General features: G+C 31.6%; 4 protein-coding genes across 14 annotated transcripts; 2 read left to right on the forward strand and 2 right to left on the reverse strand.

Moving 5' to 3' along the window:
* Positions 1 to 1127: 1127 nt before the first annotated feature.
* LOC139089842 (protein tipE-like) lies at positions 1128 to 8400 on the forward strand. Of its 10 annotated transcripts, none has more exons than XR_011544330.1 (8): positions 1128 to 1175; positions 1849 to 2051; positions 2121 to 2254; positions 2339 to 2749; positions 2811 to 3248; positions 3309 to 3528; positions 3584 to 3918; positions 4079 to 4417. XR_011544330.1 is itself a non-coding variant. In XM_070639472.1 (8 exons), the coding sequence occupies exons 2-8, from the start codon at positions 4419 to 4421 to the stop codon at positions 8126 to 8128; spliced, it is 876 nt and encodes a 291-aa protein (XP_070495573.1). In that variant the 5' UTR covers positions 1185 to 1290; positions 4079 to 4418; the 3' UTR covers positions 8129 to 8400. The 10 variants fall into 10 exon arrangements, 4 of the variants coding, with proteins under 4 accessions (XP_070495573.1, XP_070495572.1, XP_070495571.1 ...); XM_070639472.1 differs by lacking the exons at positions 1128 to 1175; positions 1849 to 2051; positions 2121 to 2254; ... (2 more) ...; positions 3309 to 3528; positions 3584 to 3918 and adding exons at positions 1185 to 1290; positions 4691 to 4786; positions 4924 to 5001; ... (2 more) ...; positions 5758 to 5943; positions 8068 to 8400 and having other exon boundaries at positions 4079 to 4623; XM_070639471.1 differs by lacking the exons at positions 1128 to 1175; positions 1849 to 2051; positions 2121 to 2254; ... (2 more) ...; positions 3309 to 3528; positions 3584 to 3918 and adding exons at positions 1224 to 1323; positions 4691 to 4786; positions 4924 to 5001; ... (2 more) ...; positions 5758 to 5943; positions 8068 to 8400 and having other exon boundaries at positions 4079 to 4623.
* A 373-nt stretch (positions 8401 to 8773) lies between these two features.
* Positions 8774 to 11280, reverse strand: Ero1L (endoplasmic reticulum oxidoreductin-1-like protein). The gene is made up of 4 exons (XM_070639469.1): positions 11024 to 11280; positions 10249 to 10720; positions 9342 to 10134; positions 8774 to 9281 (listed from the first exon to the last, which is right to left on the reverse strand). The coding sequence occupies exons 1-4, from the start codon at positions 11129 to 11131 to the stop codon at positions 9230 to 9232; spliced, it is 1425 nt and encodes a 474-aa protein (XP_070495570.1). The 5' UTR covers positions 11132 to 11280; the 3' UTR covers positions 8774 to 9229.
* A 174-nt stretch (positions 11281 to 11454) lies between these two features.
* Positions 11455 to 16986, forward strand: PolZ1 (DNA polymerase zeta catalytic subunit). The gene is given in 5 exon segments (XM_070639461.1): positions 11455 to 11752; positions 11809 to 14780; positions 14903 to 14952; positions 14955 to 15932; positions 16062 to 16986. Coding segments are annotated over 5 exon segments (5145 nt in total). The 5' UTR covers positions 11455 to 11497; the 3' UTR covers positions 16952 to 16986.
* CLS (cardiolipin synthase) lies at positions 16971 to 18394 on the reverse strand. Of its 2 annotated transcripts, none has more exons than XM_070639462.1 (2): positions 18239 to 18394; positions 16971 to 18000 (listed from the first exon to the last, which is right to left on the reverse strand). In XM_070639462.1, the coding sequence occupies exon 2, from the start codon at positions 17974 to 17976 to the stop codon at positions 17047 to 17049; it is 930 nt and encodes a 309-aa protein (XP_070495563.1). In that variant the 5' UTR covers positions 17977 to 18000; positions 18239 to 18394; the 3' UTR covers positions 16971 to 17046. The 2 variants fall into 2 exon arrangements, with proteins under 2 accessions (XP_070495563.1, XP_070495564.1); XM_070639463.1 differs by having other exon boundaries at positions 18221 to 18385.
* Between the last annotated feature and the right edge of the window lie 214 nt (positions 18395 to 18608).

Consider the following 18608-nt stretch of genomic DNA (forward strand, 5'->3'; position numbering starts at 1 on the left):
CTGTAAACAAGTCTCATTACTTTTTCATACATAAATTGAATTACACAAATAATAAATCAGAATTGAATTCAAAATAAGGAAGGAATTTTTATGAGGTGAGGAAGGAAGAACAATTTTTTTTAATACTTTTGGGACATTCCAACAATCGCAAAGGTCATAAATCACAAAAAAACATAAATATGCTCCTTTCTTCTTATTTCTTTATGATAAATTTAATGCTGTAATATTTTTAAAGGAAATTCATTTTTATTTGTTTGTATTTTTGCTTCCTCTAACCCAGAAACAGACAGTATTTGTCCAAGGAAAGGTATTGAAAAGTGATAAAGAAGCAAAAGGCTTAAATAAGGTCTTCATTTCAGCTACTTTTCTATCTCTTTTCTCCCCATTAAAAGCTAAAATGAATCAATGTTGTTGCTACTTTCTTGTAAGCCACAAAACAAATTGAACGGAAAATTAAAAAAAAAAAATGTATCGATTGTTGCTTTAGTGACAATCAGTTGATATTTCCTCGCTTTAGTGCTTTATTTCCATCTTCAAGTACTCTCTTTCTTCTCAGAAAAGTCCTTCGATCAAACAATAAATCCATTGTGTTCTTTGATATTTGTTTAGGTTACTTTGATGTAGCAACAATAGAGTCAAAGTTTTGTACTTAAAGTGTTCGCTACAATGAATATCGTGGGTATGGCTAATAATTAATATCATGAGCCGAAAACACTCGCAGTCTTATTAATACCTAATAATTAATGAAAATGTACTCGCAGATCCCTTTAGAGATTTACATTGGAAGTTCGATAGAATCAAGCTTCATTAAGCTCATCATAATAAATCATTTGAGAATGTTTTAGCATCTCTTTTGCTGACTATAAATGCGCAAGCCTTAAATTCAACAAGTTTGTAAACAAACACCGGCAAAAGTTTGGAAAGCTTTTGAAAAGCACATGGAAACTTAACGAAACACGTGAAGCTTTAACGAAACCTTTTTTGTTTACATTTAAATGCGCAGGACATGAAATTGCTGAATTTTCTCAGTTTTGCTAAGTTTTGAGCAACTTTATTATTGTGTAAAATAATTTTCCAAAATTAAAGCTTTCTAAGTATCTTTAGAGTAACTTTTAAATTCCAACAATAACTCTAATTTAAGCTAAAATTTATCAGCACCAGCTGCATGTCAAAAAGTAAATCAGAAAAATTAAAAGATTCAAAATTTCCTCATTGACCACTCATTTTATTTTGAAACGCATAAGTAGTCGGAAGGAAAATTAAGAAAGCTCTGTGAAGAAAATTTAATTTGTAATTTTTTTGTGACTTAATATTACTTAAAATGTAATTAAAACATTTTCATCTTGTTAATCTAGTGCAAAGAATATTGAAAAATCGTTGCGAAACTTGGATTATTCTTGAAAAGTTGTGGAAAAGTTCGATTGAAAAAATTTTCATGGGAAAAAATTGAAAAATCTCTGAAAAGTTACTTTTTGGATGTAAATTGGATATAAAACTATATTAAGCACATAATTAACCTAAAATCCTATCTGTTCCTATATAAATTTCCAAAATTTTCCATCATTTTAAGGATTTTTCATCAATTTTAAGAAAAATCGATAAAGTTACGTTAGGGAAGTACTGCAGTGCTAAATAGAAAAAAATCGATATTTTCTTTTCATGTTTCTCCATGTTTAAAATAATATACAGGCACACATTGATGTTCTTTTGATATTCTCATGCTTTCATTTGTCGCATGTCCTCATTTTTTACACTAACTACTCTTTCTACTTCCTTAACTAATAATTATCAGGAACTCATAATAATTTGAAAATAAAGGTGAATAATATGAAATTTTCACGTATGTAGATATCCGTAGTGGAAATGAACATGATTAAATATTGAATCCATAACAAAAATAAAAAAAATATAAGACACAAAAATGGGAAAGAAAAAGCAAGTTGCAGAAGAAGATCTTTTGATACCACCACAAGATAATAGAATTTGTGGCACAATATGCGTCTGTCAAATGACATTAATTCTATCATGTGTAGCTGTTGTATACTTAACAGGTATGAATAACCATCAACAGCTATAAAAACTAATTAATTTAATAAAAAATAAATTGTCATCTACAACAGTTGCGGTCTATGTACCAGCAAATAAAGCATTCTCATCGGGTATAGAAACAGATCCTGTTATGTGCATCACAACTCGTAGTGCAATGAAGGAAAGTTGTAATTGGACAACGTGCGGTGAATGGTGCTTGAGTAAGGTGAGAACTTATTTCATTAGACACAAAATGATAAAGTTTTATGGGAAGCATCACTTGACATTTAATAACACTTGATTCCAACAGGGTACTGGTGCATGTCTGCAAATATTCGTTAATTTGCGACAAAATGGAAGTTCTCTACAGTTTCAAAATTGCACAAATTTTGTGAATAAGACGTGTTATGGTATAGACACAGAAGTTGCAAAGAACTTTACATGCATTAAGGAAGAATGTAAGAATCTCACTGGAATCTTTAATTGCACAAAAGGAGTGTGTCACAACATAACGGATGTCTTTGAGTGCGAGTTCCATAATGTCGATCCGGTCCTTAAATGTTCTGGGAGACGAGGGAAAGTAACTTGTATGGAAATAAATGGTCTGTTCAGCTGCAATAAAGGTGGATGTGAGAAAATTAAGGCGCCGTACAACTGTGATCGTAGATGTCGTGACATCCCAACACGCAATAAAAATGTCATATTATTAAGTGGAGATAATGTATGAATAATATAAAATTAGCAATGCCCACTTGACTCATATCATTTCCATATATCCACAGGTTTTTCTATCTAAATGTGTTTATGCAATAAATTCAACGTCAAAGGAAGAAGTTTGGAATGATTCCGACAATATACTTATGGCTTCATGCTTCAGAGCTAATTATACTGCCAATTCTGGAATAATTGATGCTATCGATTGTGTTAATGGATCAACATTATCAAATAAAACTATGCTTGGTGACTTATCTAACTTTACATACTTAGCATACTTGCATTATGCTGAAGCGGAACTAAATCGCTCAATTGCACCATTTGATGGAGATTTGACAATATCTAATGAGTCTAGATTGATGATTAATCTAGAAGGATGCGTCAATACCTTACGTGATGAATGTAAGGACTTTTTCCGTGTTTATGCTAAAGATGGATCTGATCATAATGCACGTGCCCGATTCCCATGTTTTTATTCACCAATGGATGTGGGTCAAGCGGTTCAGGTAAATTATCTTTATGACTTGAACTTGGCAATGTCACATAGAAATGATTTGTTTTTTCAGAGGTTTGACCTAGATATTGAATATAAGCAGTTCGTATTTGCATTTTTTGTGCCAACTATACTGTTGGTAGTTTCTTGTTTCACGTTGACGGTGTGTCAAAAGTCGATTGTGGTTGGAGATGATTCAAAAATGAGGTTTAAATGTCTAACGAATGAGGACACTGGGAAGCTTAATCATGGACATAATGAGGATAATACTGATGCACTCTGAGATCCATCACGTAAGTATGAAATATTGGAGTTGATTCTAAAATGTAATTTCGACTGACTTTACAGGCATTCCTCTCCTACAAGACACCCAAGGCAGCCCAGTTCATCAACAAGGCGGTGTTTTTTCTCTGCAATAAATCTCTGCTTAATACAGTGACGCTAAAAATTTTATATAACTATAAAAATGATTCTTTTTTCCTATATTTTTACTAACCAAATGATTATTGATAATGCTCATTGTCAATATTATCTTCATCCACAATAATTATCACATAAAAATATCTGCATCCAAATGTTCAAATCAAGCGCTTTAATACAAAAACCCCCAAGAACTTAAGAATATTTCCACAAACTCATCGATATCCAAGTTTAGTAAATTGATTTTTCATCTACAAATTCGGGTATGAAGCAATCAAGCTTTGAAAATGTGCTTTTTTTTCTGCATTCATCAGTCATTATTTATGGATGACTGATGATGCAGGGAAATAATGAAATATCATATAAAATTATGATAAGTTGAGTGACATAAAATCATTAAACAATTTTCTTCATTAAATATAGACCAGAACAATAGTCAAACATCAGAAAAACAAATAAGGAAGTATAAAGCAGTTTAAAAATTCACAGAGAATTAAAAAAAAATTAAGGAGGAATGCGTGAAAATTTAATAAAAACTATTTTTAACATAAAAATGCCTACTTTAGTCTAATCGAATGGACTTTTTAATAATAAATATCAGACATCAAGTTAATTTATAGTTGTTGAGTAACCAAAGGAAGTTAAAAGTGAAATAAAAGTCAAGTCGTGTACAAAAAAAGGAAATAGATTCAAAAGATAATAGTTTAAAGTTATATTTAATAGTCAAATTAGTTCCTTAAATTAATAAAAATATTCATCAATCATGCGGTCTGAGTTACGATCAAGTGCAAACACGTTGTCAGCAGCACCGAGTTTATCACAAAGTAAAGTAAGCATTGCGTCAAGTCATTCGTCACAAAAATCAACATCGTCAAAGAAATCAATTAAATCAGATGTGCCATTAACGCGCGAAGAAATTATAGCTCAATATATAGAAAAGGCAAAGTGGTATACATCTGTGGGTTTGGGTATGTCCTAAACTTTATAATCCTCTGAGAATATTCAACTAAATGTAATCCTTACCTTTCTATTCAGGCACAACTGCAATTTTATCGGTATTTGCATTTTTGTTTTTAATCCCATTTGTCGTTGATCCTGCTATATCTGCACTAACAGCTGATTATGATCCAGGTAAATTTCACTGCACATCCATTCAAATAAACCGAATGGAATTAAAACGAAACTGAAAATATACAAAAATTGAGATGAAAATTCCACAAAGCTTACTAAGATTAAAAATTAATTAAATTTTATTTATCTTCATTCAGAACCCGTCACTTGTGTAATAAGCGGTCATACATACAGTGAGGGAATCACAAATTGCACATGGAGCTCCTGTCGTGAAGGTATGTTACATTCTTAATCCCATACTAACTGTTTGAATGTTGTCCATCATGAACAGAATTTTCAATGCTTGCTTTGTCCATTTATCTGGTGAATATTCACTCTTTTGCAATTTATAAGCCTTAAAGCTTGAATATCCACTTTTCATGCATCATTATTGAATTCATCATACATTCAAATTCTATGCTCTAAACTCTGTCATGATAAATTCCAATATCAAATACAATATTCATAACATGACCTTTTTAAATGAGAATGTTAAGGCCTACCTGAATATTCACAGTCGGTAATGAAAAAGGCAAACACATCTGTGTACCACATGTTCATTATCATGTACAAAATAAGCATGTCATCTTCATTAACAATAAACTATTGTTTCTCTCATTTAGGATGCACAACAGCACAAACAAGATGTCATCAAATGACTGTAAATTATACAAAAATTCCGTACAAAGAATGGGTCAAAAATCCAGTTGATTTAGAACTTGTTGATTGGGATGTAGCTGATACAAGATTTTTAATTAATACTGAAGGATGTGGTTATCCACCGTATGTTAATTGCACTGAATTTGCTAAGAAATATGGGTAAGCAGTTAATGATGTGGATTGATTGGTTGTTAATGATATTGATGCCTTCCATTTCAGAAATGAGCATGTCAGAACAAGAACTTTCCCTTGTTATTATAGTCGAGCTTTCAAGTAAGATAAATCAGTGCTTGGTAACTTCCAATTTACTGATAAATTTCGTTCCATTTCAGTGAGTTGGTTACTGCACGTTATTCATGGGAAGAGAACCTAAAGCACTTAATTCTATCAATAATAATTCCAAACGTCCTTTTTGCTGTGTCCATTGGCGTTTTATCTTATTGGTACTGTCCTTGTTGCGAAAAGGCATGCCACAAAAATCCTCGTGTCTATGCCGAATTCCCAAGTGCGAAAGAAAAGTAAGTAATAACATCCAGTATACCTTGTCACACGGCTAATTAATTAATTGTAAAACACGTTGTCACATTGAATTTTTGTTGCTTAAATATTTATCGTGATCACCCCCCATGCACCCCTTTTATTTTTTGCATAAACTTCTTGTTTTTGTTCATTACCGTTTTTGTCATTTTTAATGATCGATCTTTGAGGGTGCGCTGACTTTTAATTTGGAAGTTGATGACTTTCTGTTTGATGGAAATGCATTTTGGGATTTGTGGAAGTCTTATGATTTGCCAGATGTTTGTCCTAGACTCTCTGTAATTGGATGTTCAAATATTGGACGTTATTTTTTATGAATTTGAATTTTCCCGCACTTTTTTTACTTGTTTGTTTACAATTTGTGTTTGAAAAGTATTCATCCGAGTTTCTGGATCCTGGATCCTTCAGAACTCCTAACTACGCCAATTTGCATCACCTTCTGTCTTCCATAAAGCATACAATCCATGACTGATGTCTAGGATATGCATCAATAACTGGAACATCACGATTTCAGCTCAATTTCAGTTTTTGTTAAAGATTGTCTATTTCCATGAATCTCAAAATGTCCATAAGAGTGTAAATCACCGCACCCTATGTTTGTCATCACCTGTTTATTCATGATGAATTGAAAACATGGAAATAATTAAAATAATTTGTTGTTAATTTATAATTTTACTTTCTTATTCTTTTTTTTCCTTTATCGTTCTGGCAATTTTTTATTATAGCAAACTATTAGTAAATTGCAGTGATATCAGCGATGAAGATGAATACTAATTTTTTTTTCTAATTATCGTTCAATCTAAGAAATCTTTTTAAAATAAAAAAAAAATACTTTTGAGTAACTCTTTTTGAAATGCATGCCGAGATACGATTCTTTCTATTTGCTTAATATCCGCAAAAAATTAGTCGAGATGAAAGACTTGAGATAATTACACGCAATGAACGAAATTTTACGATCTAGATAGTATATTTTTGATAGCAGCATAATGTTTTGTACATAATGTAAATAGCATTAGCATAAATCGATTAAAAATGTTTCAAATGCTTTTTGCTTTGTTTTATATTTATGGAAAATTAATGCTTATATGACACTTTTGTATTATATGATATCCTCAGTGGTTAAAATTGCTTGACAGCAGTATGAAACCCCAATAGCACAGATCAATTGTTGAGTCGTGTGTTCGGATTTTAGACTCATTTTGTATTGTGAAAATGATCTAGAGATGCACAGTCCATCTCGGAGGTTCGAGGTCAGCCGTCAGGGCTACTTCGCGTCTTGTCGATAATTCAGCAACGTAGAAGTGTCCTAATAAATAAATTGTGATGTTCGGGTAATGAAAGCTTGGAGTCCATATTAAAATAACGATTTTCAGAAATTCGAAACCTCATTTTTACGAAGTACTCATTTTTACGAATGACTCATTTTTACGAAAAATTTTTTCTTCATACACCTAAATTTAGTATCAATTTCAAATTTTGAAAAACCGTTCATTTACTAACAAATTTTTATTGATAAATTTCTTTGTAAAAAAGTTCAAAAATGAACAAATATGACATTTACAGAATAGTTAAATGTATTAAATGTAATAAAAATTCATTTTTGATTGTTTTTCAACAAAATTTTATCATTCAGAATGCGTTTTTTTCTTAACGGTTTTTCAAAATTTGAAATTTATATTAAATTTGTATGAAAAGAAATTTTTCGTAAAAATGAGTCATTCGCAAAAATGAGCATTTCGTAAAATTAAGATTTCGTAAAAATGAGGTTTCGAATTTCTGAAAATCGTTGTTTTAATATGGACTCAAAGCTTGATGTGTCGAGACATCGACAATGTTTTTTTTGTGTTGCTCGGTAATGTAAACAAAAACAGTCGCATTTTTGAATCACTGAGGAAATTTTTATTTAATTCTTTTAAATTGTATTCTTTAATGATAAATTTTTATAAATCTGTATAAAAGCACATTAAGTTAGTTAACTATTTGTAAGCATATGAATTGGATATAACTCTTTCTCAATAAGCACGTTGAAATAAATTGTTTAATTTCAAAAAGATCGAAATAATTTTAATGTTTTTAACAATTCTCTTTATCTTATGTCAAAACAGGAAAATTAGGTCTTGGGAGATAGAATATATCGAATCAGAAGAGTGCATTAATAAGCTTTAAATTTGTCGAACTCAACAATTATTACAAAAAAATTAAGAAAATATCCAAAAAAAAAATCTTTATTCTCTCAACGAAAAAAATACTTAAATAAATTTACAAAAAATACCGCTTTGCATTCAGAGCAGTTCTTTCTCTTGACATAGCAGAATAGGCGAAAATTGCACTTTTAATGAAGATCTAAATGAATATAAAAAAATGTCCTAAAAGCATCTTTTGTGATTATAATGAACAATTGTTACAACAATAAATAAATAATTTCTTTTACGCTTAAACTACTGACTTTTATTGCTAATGCTCGTGCTGTCTATATGCTGAATTGTTAGTAAATTAAGTGTTTTGTTTATAAATGCTTGAACTTTTAGGAAAATTGTATTTTTTAGAAATAAATTGCTTACTGGATGTTGTTTATCGGCTAATTTTGGAAACATAATGACGACACTATGCTTATCGGAAGGAACTGACATCTATTTCTCGTGTAATCAATTTTGAAAAATCACTGAACATTTCAAGAATCCGATAAACAACAAAACTCTGTCACACGAAAGTTGTGCAACATATCACACAAACTATCAGTCGTATCAAATTCACAAGGTCATTTGAAGGCTCATAACAATGCTGTAACATTAAGATAGTGAACAACACTGATTTTCACAATTTATTAACACAAAGGTTCTTTATTTTTACTAAAAATCAGTAACAAGTATAAAAAATTATAAAAAAATGCATAAATTAAGCAAAATTGATGTGATGTCTTTATGAGATGAGGGAGGGATAGCAAACACAGTTGCTAAAACACGAATGTCTATACTTGAATAATTCACACCTGATATATTAGATCGTCATGTGCACAACGTATTTTATTTCATAATTTAAACATTATTTTTTGGTTAAATTTTAAATATTCTTTTATGCCAGAATTAATCAAGGTAGGTAAAACGAAAATGGACGAAAAAAAATAAAGTTTCTCTCCAACAATTATAAAACATTGAGTCCAGCTTCAAAATTCATTGACTATACGTTAATATCAAATTGTAAGCATTTGATGCTTCTTTCATTTTTGTTCATCTAAATGCTAACAAATTAATTTAAATCTACTAAATATTATCTTAATTGATTCCTAAACAACTCTAGGAAGTAAATTGAACTTGACAGTCTGCAAGAAATGGACATTCATTAATATTTCATAATTTAACATAAATAATTATTGACTTACCTTCCAAATGCATTAAATAGGGCCACAATTTCACTTCTCCTCATCTTAAAGTCATCCTTAATTGGAACTTCGGTGACATAAATGTTGTTCTCGAGAGTATTATGTTCAAACTTGCCAGAGAATAAAATCTTCAGTGCTGTTCCCATACCTTGGGTCTGTAATTTACCCCACAATCGACATTTATCACAACCCACACAATCCATAATACGAGAAATGTTGAGGAATTTTTCACGAAATTCATTTTTCAAGTTTACATTCACTCCAGTAAACATAATACTTTCGTCAAAATGTGATGGGAATGATTCAATCACATTTAGAATGTCATTAACTGCAAGTCGCACTTCCTTATCACTTTTTTCGATACCAGTAAAGAATTCTTCATTTCGTAAATAAGGTGCGACTTTTGCTATTGCACGTAATTCCACAAGATATGCAAAATATAAGTTTCTAAGCCATTGTTCTCCTTCACCATTTGTTGTTTCTGGACTAAATCTATTTACAAATTCCTTTAAATTAGGTCCCCATAGTCCATTTTTCGATACCATTCCCAACGGTGAATCTTTTTCACTTTGTAAAAAGTTAGCTGCCAAATGAATGTTGATGCTTGCATGTAAGCCTGATACCATTCGATAAAAAACTCTTTCCTCTAAACAAGTTTCTTCTAATACTTTTGTTTTCATTAATTGCTTGTATGATGACTGTTCATTTGTAATTTTTGGAGATTTGAAGCAATTTTCTTTGTAAATTGTCTGCCAAATTCTGTTAGCAGATCGACCTTGATATCCAGTAAACCCTAAAGTAGGTGAAATAAAGAGAATGAGAGTAAGATGATGTAATTGGAGAAAGTACACGTCATACAAAAGTAATACGTAAATAAAAAGCAAAGGTACGGAATTTCGCAACTTACTTTCTGGATTTAGTAATAAATCAACATATTCAGCTTTCTCTTGATGGTCGTCCATTACACAAAAACTGTCTTGTGCTTCATCATGTTCTGACCACTTTTGTAATTCTTCATGCTGCTTATCACTAATGGACTTATTGACTAAATCTAGTTCCTTATTGTAATCTTCTTTACATCCCAAAACTTGGTTTTCTGCCAAATATTTATCATGCGGAGCTTCCTTCTTAGGAAATTCGTCATCATCTTGTAATTCAACTGGTAAGTCTTTTTCTTCGCATGGTTTTACATGACAAAATTTCATAGCACATTCAAAGTCAACATCTTTCCAAAACGGACAGTCATTATGCAAATTGACTTTATAGAATCGAAAATAATTGGACTGCAACAGACTTTTCAATCTTGGAAAGATTTTAACATTATTATAGTAATCGACCGTATCAACACTACAGCTACAATCATCAACATTGCCTTTAAGCTGTAAATACAAAAATATATAGATTAATTAATACACGGCATTAATTGATAAGAACTTGTTGTATAGAACATATAATGAATAAAATATGTTATTGTTATGATATATCTTTGTACACACGAACAATAGAACATGTAGGAACAAAACAGATGTACGTATATGCACGAAAATAGGCACGTACACAAAAAATACAGTTCCGATTTTCATGAATTTCTTATTTATTGCGGAAATCCCCAAAACTGATTCATATCAATTGTTAATTGATAAAGTCATGAAGTAATTCTAAATTTGATGATAAGAACTTACCTCGCAGAAACATTGCTTTTCTGTGGCCTTATCCGGCGATTGGAAAAATCCCGAAGATTGATGATAAATATTGAAAAGTAGGAGGAAAATCAGGAAAATCTTTGTCATTTTGAATAAACTTTAAATTACTCGAACAATTTTCACGATAATTTATAAACTAATTTTTATAATCACTGCCAATTCTATGTCTTTATGGTTTAATTTACGAATTTACATTATTCACTCTCGACTCTACTTATTTTCAACTCAAATTGAAATCTCGCAACTCAACACGAACTGAATTTGAAATTATTATGACGGTTATTGGATGTAAACCCGATTTTAGCACTCGTCTAAACTCATTTCAAATTTTAGTTGGCCGTTATTTTCTTAGAGTAGAAAATCATCATCGCCAACTCTGTTGTTTATAAACAACATTTTTAGTTGAAATTTCATAACATTTAGTAATTTATTAAATTATAATAGAATTAAGTCATGAATAATATTTTATCTGTGAAAATTGTAACAGCTGATTATTACAACTTCTATCCAGTACAAAATCTCGATGTGACATACTCAAAGTTCAGAGAAAAAGAAGTAAAAAGTGTGCCGATAATACGAATTTTTGGAATCACAAAGAAAAAGAAGAAAATTTGCTGTAATATCCACAATGTATTTCCCTACATCTTCTGTCCATGTCCTGAAACTGATCCAGTTAAAATTGATTTTATGATGAAGGAAATGGCTAATGTAAGTTCTTTAATTAACTATATATCTTATACTTATTAAAATGTTTAAACTTCCAGCAAATAGATCAAAAGCTGAATGCTTCATTTGGTCAAACAAACAGCACCACGCATCATGTCTATCAAATATCATTGTGTAAAGGAATTCCTTATTACGGATTTCATTCAAATGAACTTCAGTTCTTCCGTATTGAGCTATACAATCCAAACTTGATCAAAAGGACTTCAGGCTTACTTCAATCAGGAAGCATATTGGGTAAAATGTTTCAGCCACATGAAAGTCACGTCCCATACATCCTTAGGTTCTTCATTGACTTTAATTTGTGTGGAATGGGATATATTCATGTGCCAATGAATAAAGTTCATACAAGATCTATATCAAGTGATACAAAACATAAAAAGAAGGCTGTATCAAGCTTAGAAGTTGATTTTAGCGGTGCATTTATTTTAAATCGAACAGAACTGCTTGAAAATAATGGTCCAAGTCAAAAAGCTGCAAATATGGGAATTGAGTCAATTTGGGAAGATGAACGAAGGAGAAGAACGCAAAGTTCACAGGAACTACCAGAATTAAAGACACAAGAAGATGAACCTCGAGACGTTGATCCAACAAGTAGTGATTTATTTTTTCTAAGAGCATTAAAAGAACGATATTTGTTAAGTGATAGTAAAAAGTCTGAGGAACTAAGTACAACGACACTTGATGAGAGCACTAATATGATTAAGAAGAAATTCGACCTAAAGAATTATCTAGAGGCAACAACTTATGGTGCCGAATGTTCACAAAGCTCAGGATCATCAACTCAACAAGATGAAATGGATGTGACACTTTCAATGGATATAAGTCAGACAGTCGAGGAATTAGAAAGTCATTTTCTCAATACACAAAGCAGCAAAGCATCAACAAGTAAAGGAGCTAATGATACATTAAGAACCGAAGAAAATGATGATTTTGACAGCGTATTAGCGCCATTTTCACAAAATCAACATAGTGGAAAGGCAACACAAAGTGACATTAATGAACAGCTTGATGAAAGTCAAATCAGACATTTATTTGAAGAGTTTGATGCTGAAGATGAAAGTGAATTCAACATGACACTTGCTGATTTAGAGATTGCAATGCTTAATGATGAAGAAGTTATTCCTCAATTGGATGGCGTGGACGACGAACTTGATTCAAAAATGATTCCTGGACCTTCTAAAAAGTTTATAAAATCGGAACCGATTTCATTTTCTGAAAATTCGAATGATCTACAAGAAAATCTTCATGCCTTAATGTCCCATTTTAATCAAGAAGCTAATGTCAAGAAGGAAGTCGAGGAAATAATAACATCAAGTGATAGTGACAGTGACGATGAACAAATGAAGAGCTTTTATGATCAAACTTTGTTGACTAATGATTTTGAGGATGAAGATTTGGAGTCTCCAGAAAGTTCAGCAAATGAGTCAACAGTACTTACTGTCAAAACGGAACCTATCGATGAAGACAAGCCTTGTGTGATAACATTAGCAAATGGCCCTCCAGACCCAAGTTTGGTACTTGATACTTTACAAGAATTTAACATTCCAAGCACAGTCAATAAGTGTGCATTTTACAGCAATCCAGCAGATGTGACTGACAAAAAGGAAGTTGGATATAACATTTTGGAACTACACAGTGATAAACTTAATGATTGCGAAGATTTTAAAAGCACAATATTTCCTCATAATCAGTTGAAGCATATTCAGGCACAAAAGTTTTCTCAGCATTTAGGATTTATGCCAAAAAGTCTTGCACATACAACAGATCTTATTGATGACAATGCAGACATTGTTATTCATCCAATTAAGGCACCACCAACTTATAATGATGCTAAGAAGTGGCTGCAAACTGGAGTTGAGGAAACTGAGTCACAAAAAGTTTGTACACTTGAGGACAGTCCAGTAAAAGTCAAGCGTGCAAAAATTATTAATGTTCTCGAGAATGATGGAGATACACAGGAACAGCTGAGTGAAGATCTTGATAAGACTATAATTCCTCAATCCCCGGAAGTAAGAAATGATCCACCAGTCATACCTAGTTCCTTAGAAAAAGATTCGCCAACTTTAACTGAATTTATTGAAGACGGAATTTATTTAAGCTATAGTGCACGAAAAAAGAGACGACGACGAGCTAAGATGACATTCAGTGAAAGATTTCAGGAAATTATGAAGGCAAAAGTCGGTTCCACATCAGCTATAGAACAAACTCAAACATTTTCTGAATCATCTCAGTCATCAATGGATAATGAGAAGATGTCTGACTCATCTGAGGATATACTTAAAGATACTCAGTCAAATAGCAGTGGCACTAAACTTTCTGATGACACATTTATATGCTCAATAATACCCAACGCAAACATTCCATTTAATGACAGCTTTGATGGATCAACTTTAAGTGACACTTATGGCTTTAAAATGAAGCTTGAAAGTTTACAATCAACTGATGAGCACAATGACTTGACTATCTTGTCTATGGAGCTTCATGTCCAAACAAAAGGTGACTTTAATCCAAATCCAGAAACTGATGAGATTGTTGCTATTTTCTACAGCGTCGAAGGATATTATGTCAATGAACAAGCAACGTCGTCTAGTGGAATAATTTTAATATGTGAACCTAATGACAATTTAGGGTATTTTAAGGAACAAATAGAAATAATCAGAGTCAAAAATGAACTGGAACTGCTGGAAGAATTTTTCAAGAAAATTCGAATTTATGACCCGGATATTTTTGCTGGCTATGAGATAGAACTTCTGTCTTGGGGCTATTTATTTGAAAGAGGGTTTGTGCTTAATATGAATCTGTGCAATGCATTGTCACGAATGCCTTTAGATAAAGAGCCAAAGATGAAAGTTTTGCATGAAGAAGATGAACAAGGTGATCAAGGAGATTATAATACAGAACAGAAAATTCCTGGACGAATAATATTGGATGTCTGGAGATTGATGAGACACGAAATAGCTTTAACTTCCTACACCTTTGAGAATATAGCTTATCACATCCTGCATAGAAGGTAAATAATTTTTTAACGGTTAAATTTTACAAATAATTTTTTGAACTTAAAATTTTCAAATATTTTTTGAACCTAACAGTTTTCAAATATTTTTTGACCGTTATTTTTTAAATCTTCAACAGGTACCCAAAGCATACATTTCCATTCCTGACATCAATGTGGAGTCTATCTCTTAAAAAATGGATAGTGTTGAATATTATATGATGAGAGCGAAAGTATTACTGGAAATCCTAAATCAACTTGACTTGATTGGGAGAACTTGTGAATTAGCAAAATTATTCGGCATTCAGTTCTTCGAAGTACTTTCACGTGGCTCACAGTTTCGTGTTGAAAGCATGATGTTAAGGATAGCTAAAAGGAGAAATTTAGTAGCTGTATCACCAAGTGTTCAACAGAGATTACACATGCGTGCGCCTGAATATATTGCATTAATATTGGAACCTGAATCGCGATTTTATACAGATCCAGTCATAGTTTTGGATTTTCAAAGTTTATATCCAAGTATAATTATTGGATACAATTACTGTTTTTCAACATGTTTAGGACGAGTTGAGCATTTATTGAAAGGATCTTATCAACCTTTCGAATTTGGAGCTTATCAATTGCGAGTTTCTCCATCTAGGCTGCAATTTTTACTGGAAAATGATCTAATTACTGTTTCACCATGCGGAGTTGCTTTTGTAAAGTCATCAATTAGAGAAGGAGTTCTGCCACGAATGTTGAAGGAGATTCTAGACTGTCGATTTATGGTCAAGCAATCAATGAAGCTATACAAAAATAATACAGCATTACAGCGAGTGCTTCATTCACGTCAACTTGGTTTGAAATTGATTGCAAATGTAACTTATGGATATACAGCAGCGAATTTTAGTGGACGAATGCCTGCAATTGAAGTTGGAGATTCTGTTGTCAGTAAGGGAAGAGAAACTCTCGAACGAGCAATAAATTTGGTGGAAACAAATAAGAAATGGGGATGTAAAGTTTGTTATGGAGACACAGATTCAATGTTTGTCTTAGTTCCGGGACGAACCAAGGAAGAAGCCTTTAAAATCGGAGAAGAAATTGCTGAAGCAGTGACTAAGGATAATCCAGTTCCTTTAAAGTTAAAACTTGAGAAAGTTTATCAACCATGCATCTTGCAAACAAAGAAAAGTGAGTATTGACATTTTAACGACTTTTTTTTTAATTTCAAATGTTTGAAAACATTACAAATTATTTAAAACATTTGTATGGTTCTAAAAAATTCAAAATAATTTGTAACGGTTTATTTTAAATTCACAGGATACGTTGGAAATATGTATGAAACTGCTGATCAAAAGGAACCAGTTTTTGAAGCGAAAGGTATTGAAACCGTCAGAAGAGATGGATGTCCTGCATCTTCTAAAATTTTAGAAAAATCTTTGAAAATTCTCTTCGATACATATGATGTCAGTAAAGTTAAGGAATATGTATGCAGACAGTTTACAAAAATTTTAGAAGGCAAGATGAGTATTCAGGATTTAATCATTGCAAAGGAATTTAGAGGAATTGAAGGATATAAACAAAAAGCTGTTGTTCCTGCTTTGACTTTGACAAGAAAATCGAAAAGAACAGATCCAAGAAATGAGCCGAGAAAAGGTGAACGAGTGCCGTTTGTGCTTACTAATGGACCACCAAATTCGACATTAATCAAGTTAGTTAAGCCCCCATTAGAAGTGCTGAATGATGAGAGCCTGAAAATCAATAGTTTATATTATATTACAAAATCTGTAATTCCACCATTAAATCGATGTTTATTGCTGATTGGCGCAAATGCTCATGACTGGTTTGCAGAACTACCAAAGAAGCATAAATCACTTCCAGTTACAAACAGTCACTTGTTGAAAAAGCAAACAATTTCTCAATTTTTCAATACGACGAGTTGCGTAATTTGTGATAATAATTGTGAGAATAATATTTGTGATACTTGTAAGGCATATCCACAGATATCAGGGATTATATTGAATGATAAAGTATCAGCTGTAGAAAAGAAATTTATGGCAGTTCGATTAATATGTCAAACATGTTGTGGACGGAGTTTTAATTTTAAATGTGTGTCACTTGACTGTCCTAATTTGTATTCCTTGACACAAGTAAATCGAGAATTTCAGGAACTAGAACATTATAGAAGTGTTTTAAGTGAATTAATGTAATTAATAAACAGTTTGTGAATACTTTTCTACAAAAATGATTCATTAAAATTTTTATAACTTTTTATAACGAATTTCACTGGCTATACGTCAATTATTTAAGACTTTCGAAGATATTTGTAAGTTTCTTTTCGTTGGGTCCAATAAGATAATGCTGCAGCTGCTGTTGTTATGCCTGTTAAATACCATAATCCATGTAAAATCATATGATCGCTGTAATTAAAGACTGGAGCTCCCAGCGATGCAGCAATTGTGAATAATTGGACAGCAGTATTTACTTTACTTATAAATGTTGGTGCTAATTGTGCTGTAACATGTGTTGCATCGAAGTATTTTGTTAACGTTCTATGTTCTTTCGGAAGACTATTGTACCTGATGACGAAAGCAGCTGCGATGAGGAAAATATCTCGAGATAAAATAACGAATGTAAGCCATAAAGGCATCAAGTTGTTGTAAGTCATTGAAACTACTAAAGAAGCTACTAAAGTTTTATCAGCCAATGGATCGAGAAAACTTCCGAAATTTGACTTTTGTCCTTTCCAGTTACGTGCTATATATCCATCAGCAAAATCGGATAATCCAGCAACAATCAATAATCCAATAGCAAGTGAATAATTGCTTTGAATGATGACATATCCAAGATATGGAGACATCGCTATTCGTCCAATACAGAGAAAATTAGGAATGGTAAAGATATTTTCACGTTCAATCACTTCCTCTACTTTTGATTTCCTATCTCTGATGTTCTCCTGGATCTGCTGTTTTTTCTCCTTAAGCAATTGTTTCTTATTCTCTAGAGCTTCTTGAAATATTTCAGCTCTTTTAACAGCTTTGACTGATACATCAGACTTCTTGAATTGTGTATTGCTGCTGTAATTTACAAGGAACTGCTGAATACATCCTCCAAAAATCTTTTTCTGATCGAGTAACAAAATCCTTTGAGGTACGATATATGATTTAAGTCTAAATATATTTGCACTACATCTTGTTGATCTAAGTGAATATTGCAATATTTTGAGTGGCAGCATTATGGTTGCTCCTTTCTATGCATTCTAAAAATAGATTAAGATAAAGACCAAAATGTAAAAAATTATTTAATCATTCGGCAAATCACAATTATTAGGATATAACTAGTTCCACTGTAATTAATACTATAGTGAAGATTAATGGATGGAAAATGCAGTGAAATATAGAAGTGTATTAAGCACATGCTTAATTAACATTATTTATCATAAACTTCTTAATATTTTAAAATCATTCTATGGATCATACTTGGCAATGTCTGCATACCTTTTTTGAGCCAATAGGTATTATTCGTCAAATATTGACTAATCACACTAACATTTATGCTTAATTAGTGCATAAAATGTTTAAAATGACATTTTTAAAATTCAAAATATTTACTGTATCTCAAAAATGCAACAACATGCTAATGGTTGTTATTTGACTAAAAGTCCGAAATTTATTTTTAACGGTTTTCAAAAATTTAAATCCTTTCAAAAAATGGATTTTTTAGTAAAAAATACTAGAATCACGGCACATTCATCACAGCAGGCAAAATGTCAATAATAAGGCAATTTTAAAGAAATTAATAATGAACATATCAGTGACTTTATTTTAAAAATGTTCAAATAGAAGCAATAAAGCATTTAGATAGTTA

Source organism: Chironomus tepperi, unplaced genomic scaffold, assembly GCF_022539635.2.
Source record: "Chironomus tepperi strain 1889 unplaced genomic scaffold, CSIRO-AGI_Ctep_v1 contig_196, whole genome shotgun sequence".
Classification (NCBI taxonomy): Eukaryota; Metazoa; Arthropoda; class Insecta; order Diptera; family Chironomidae; genus Chironomus; species Chironomus tepperi.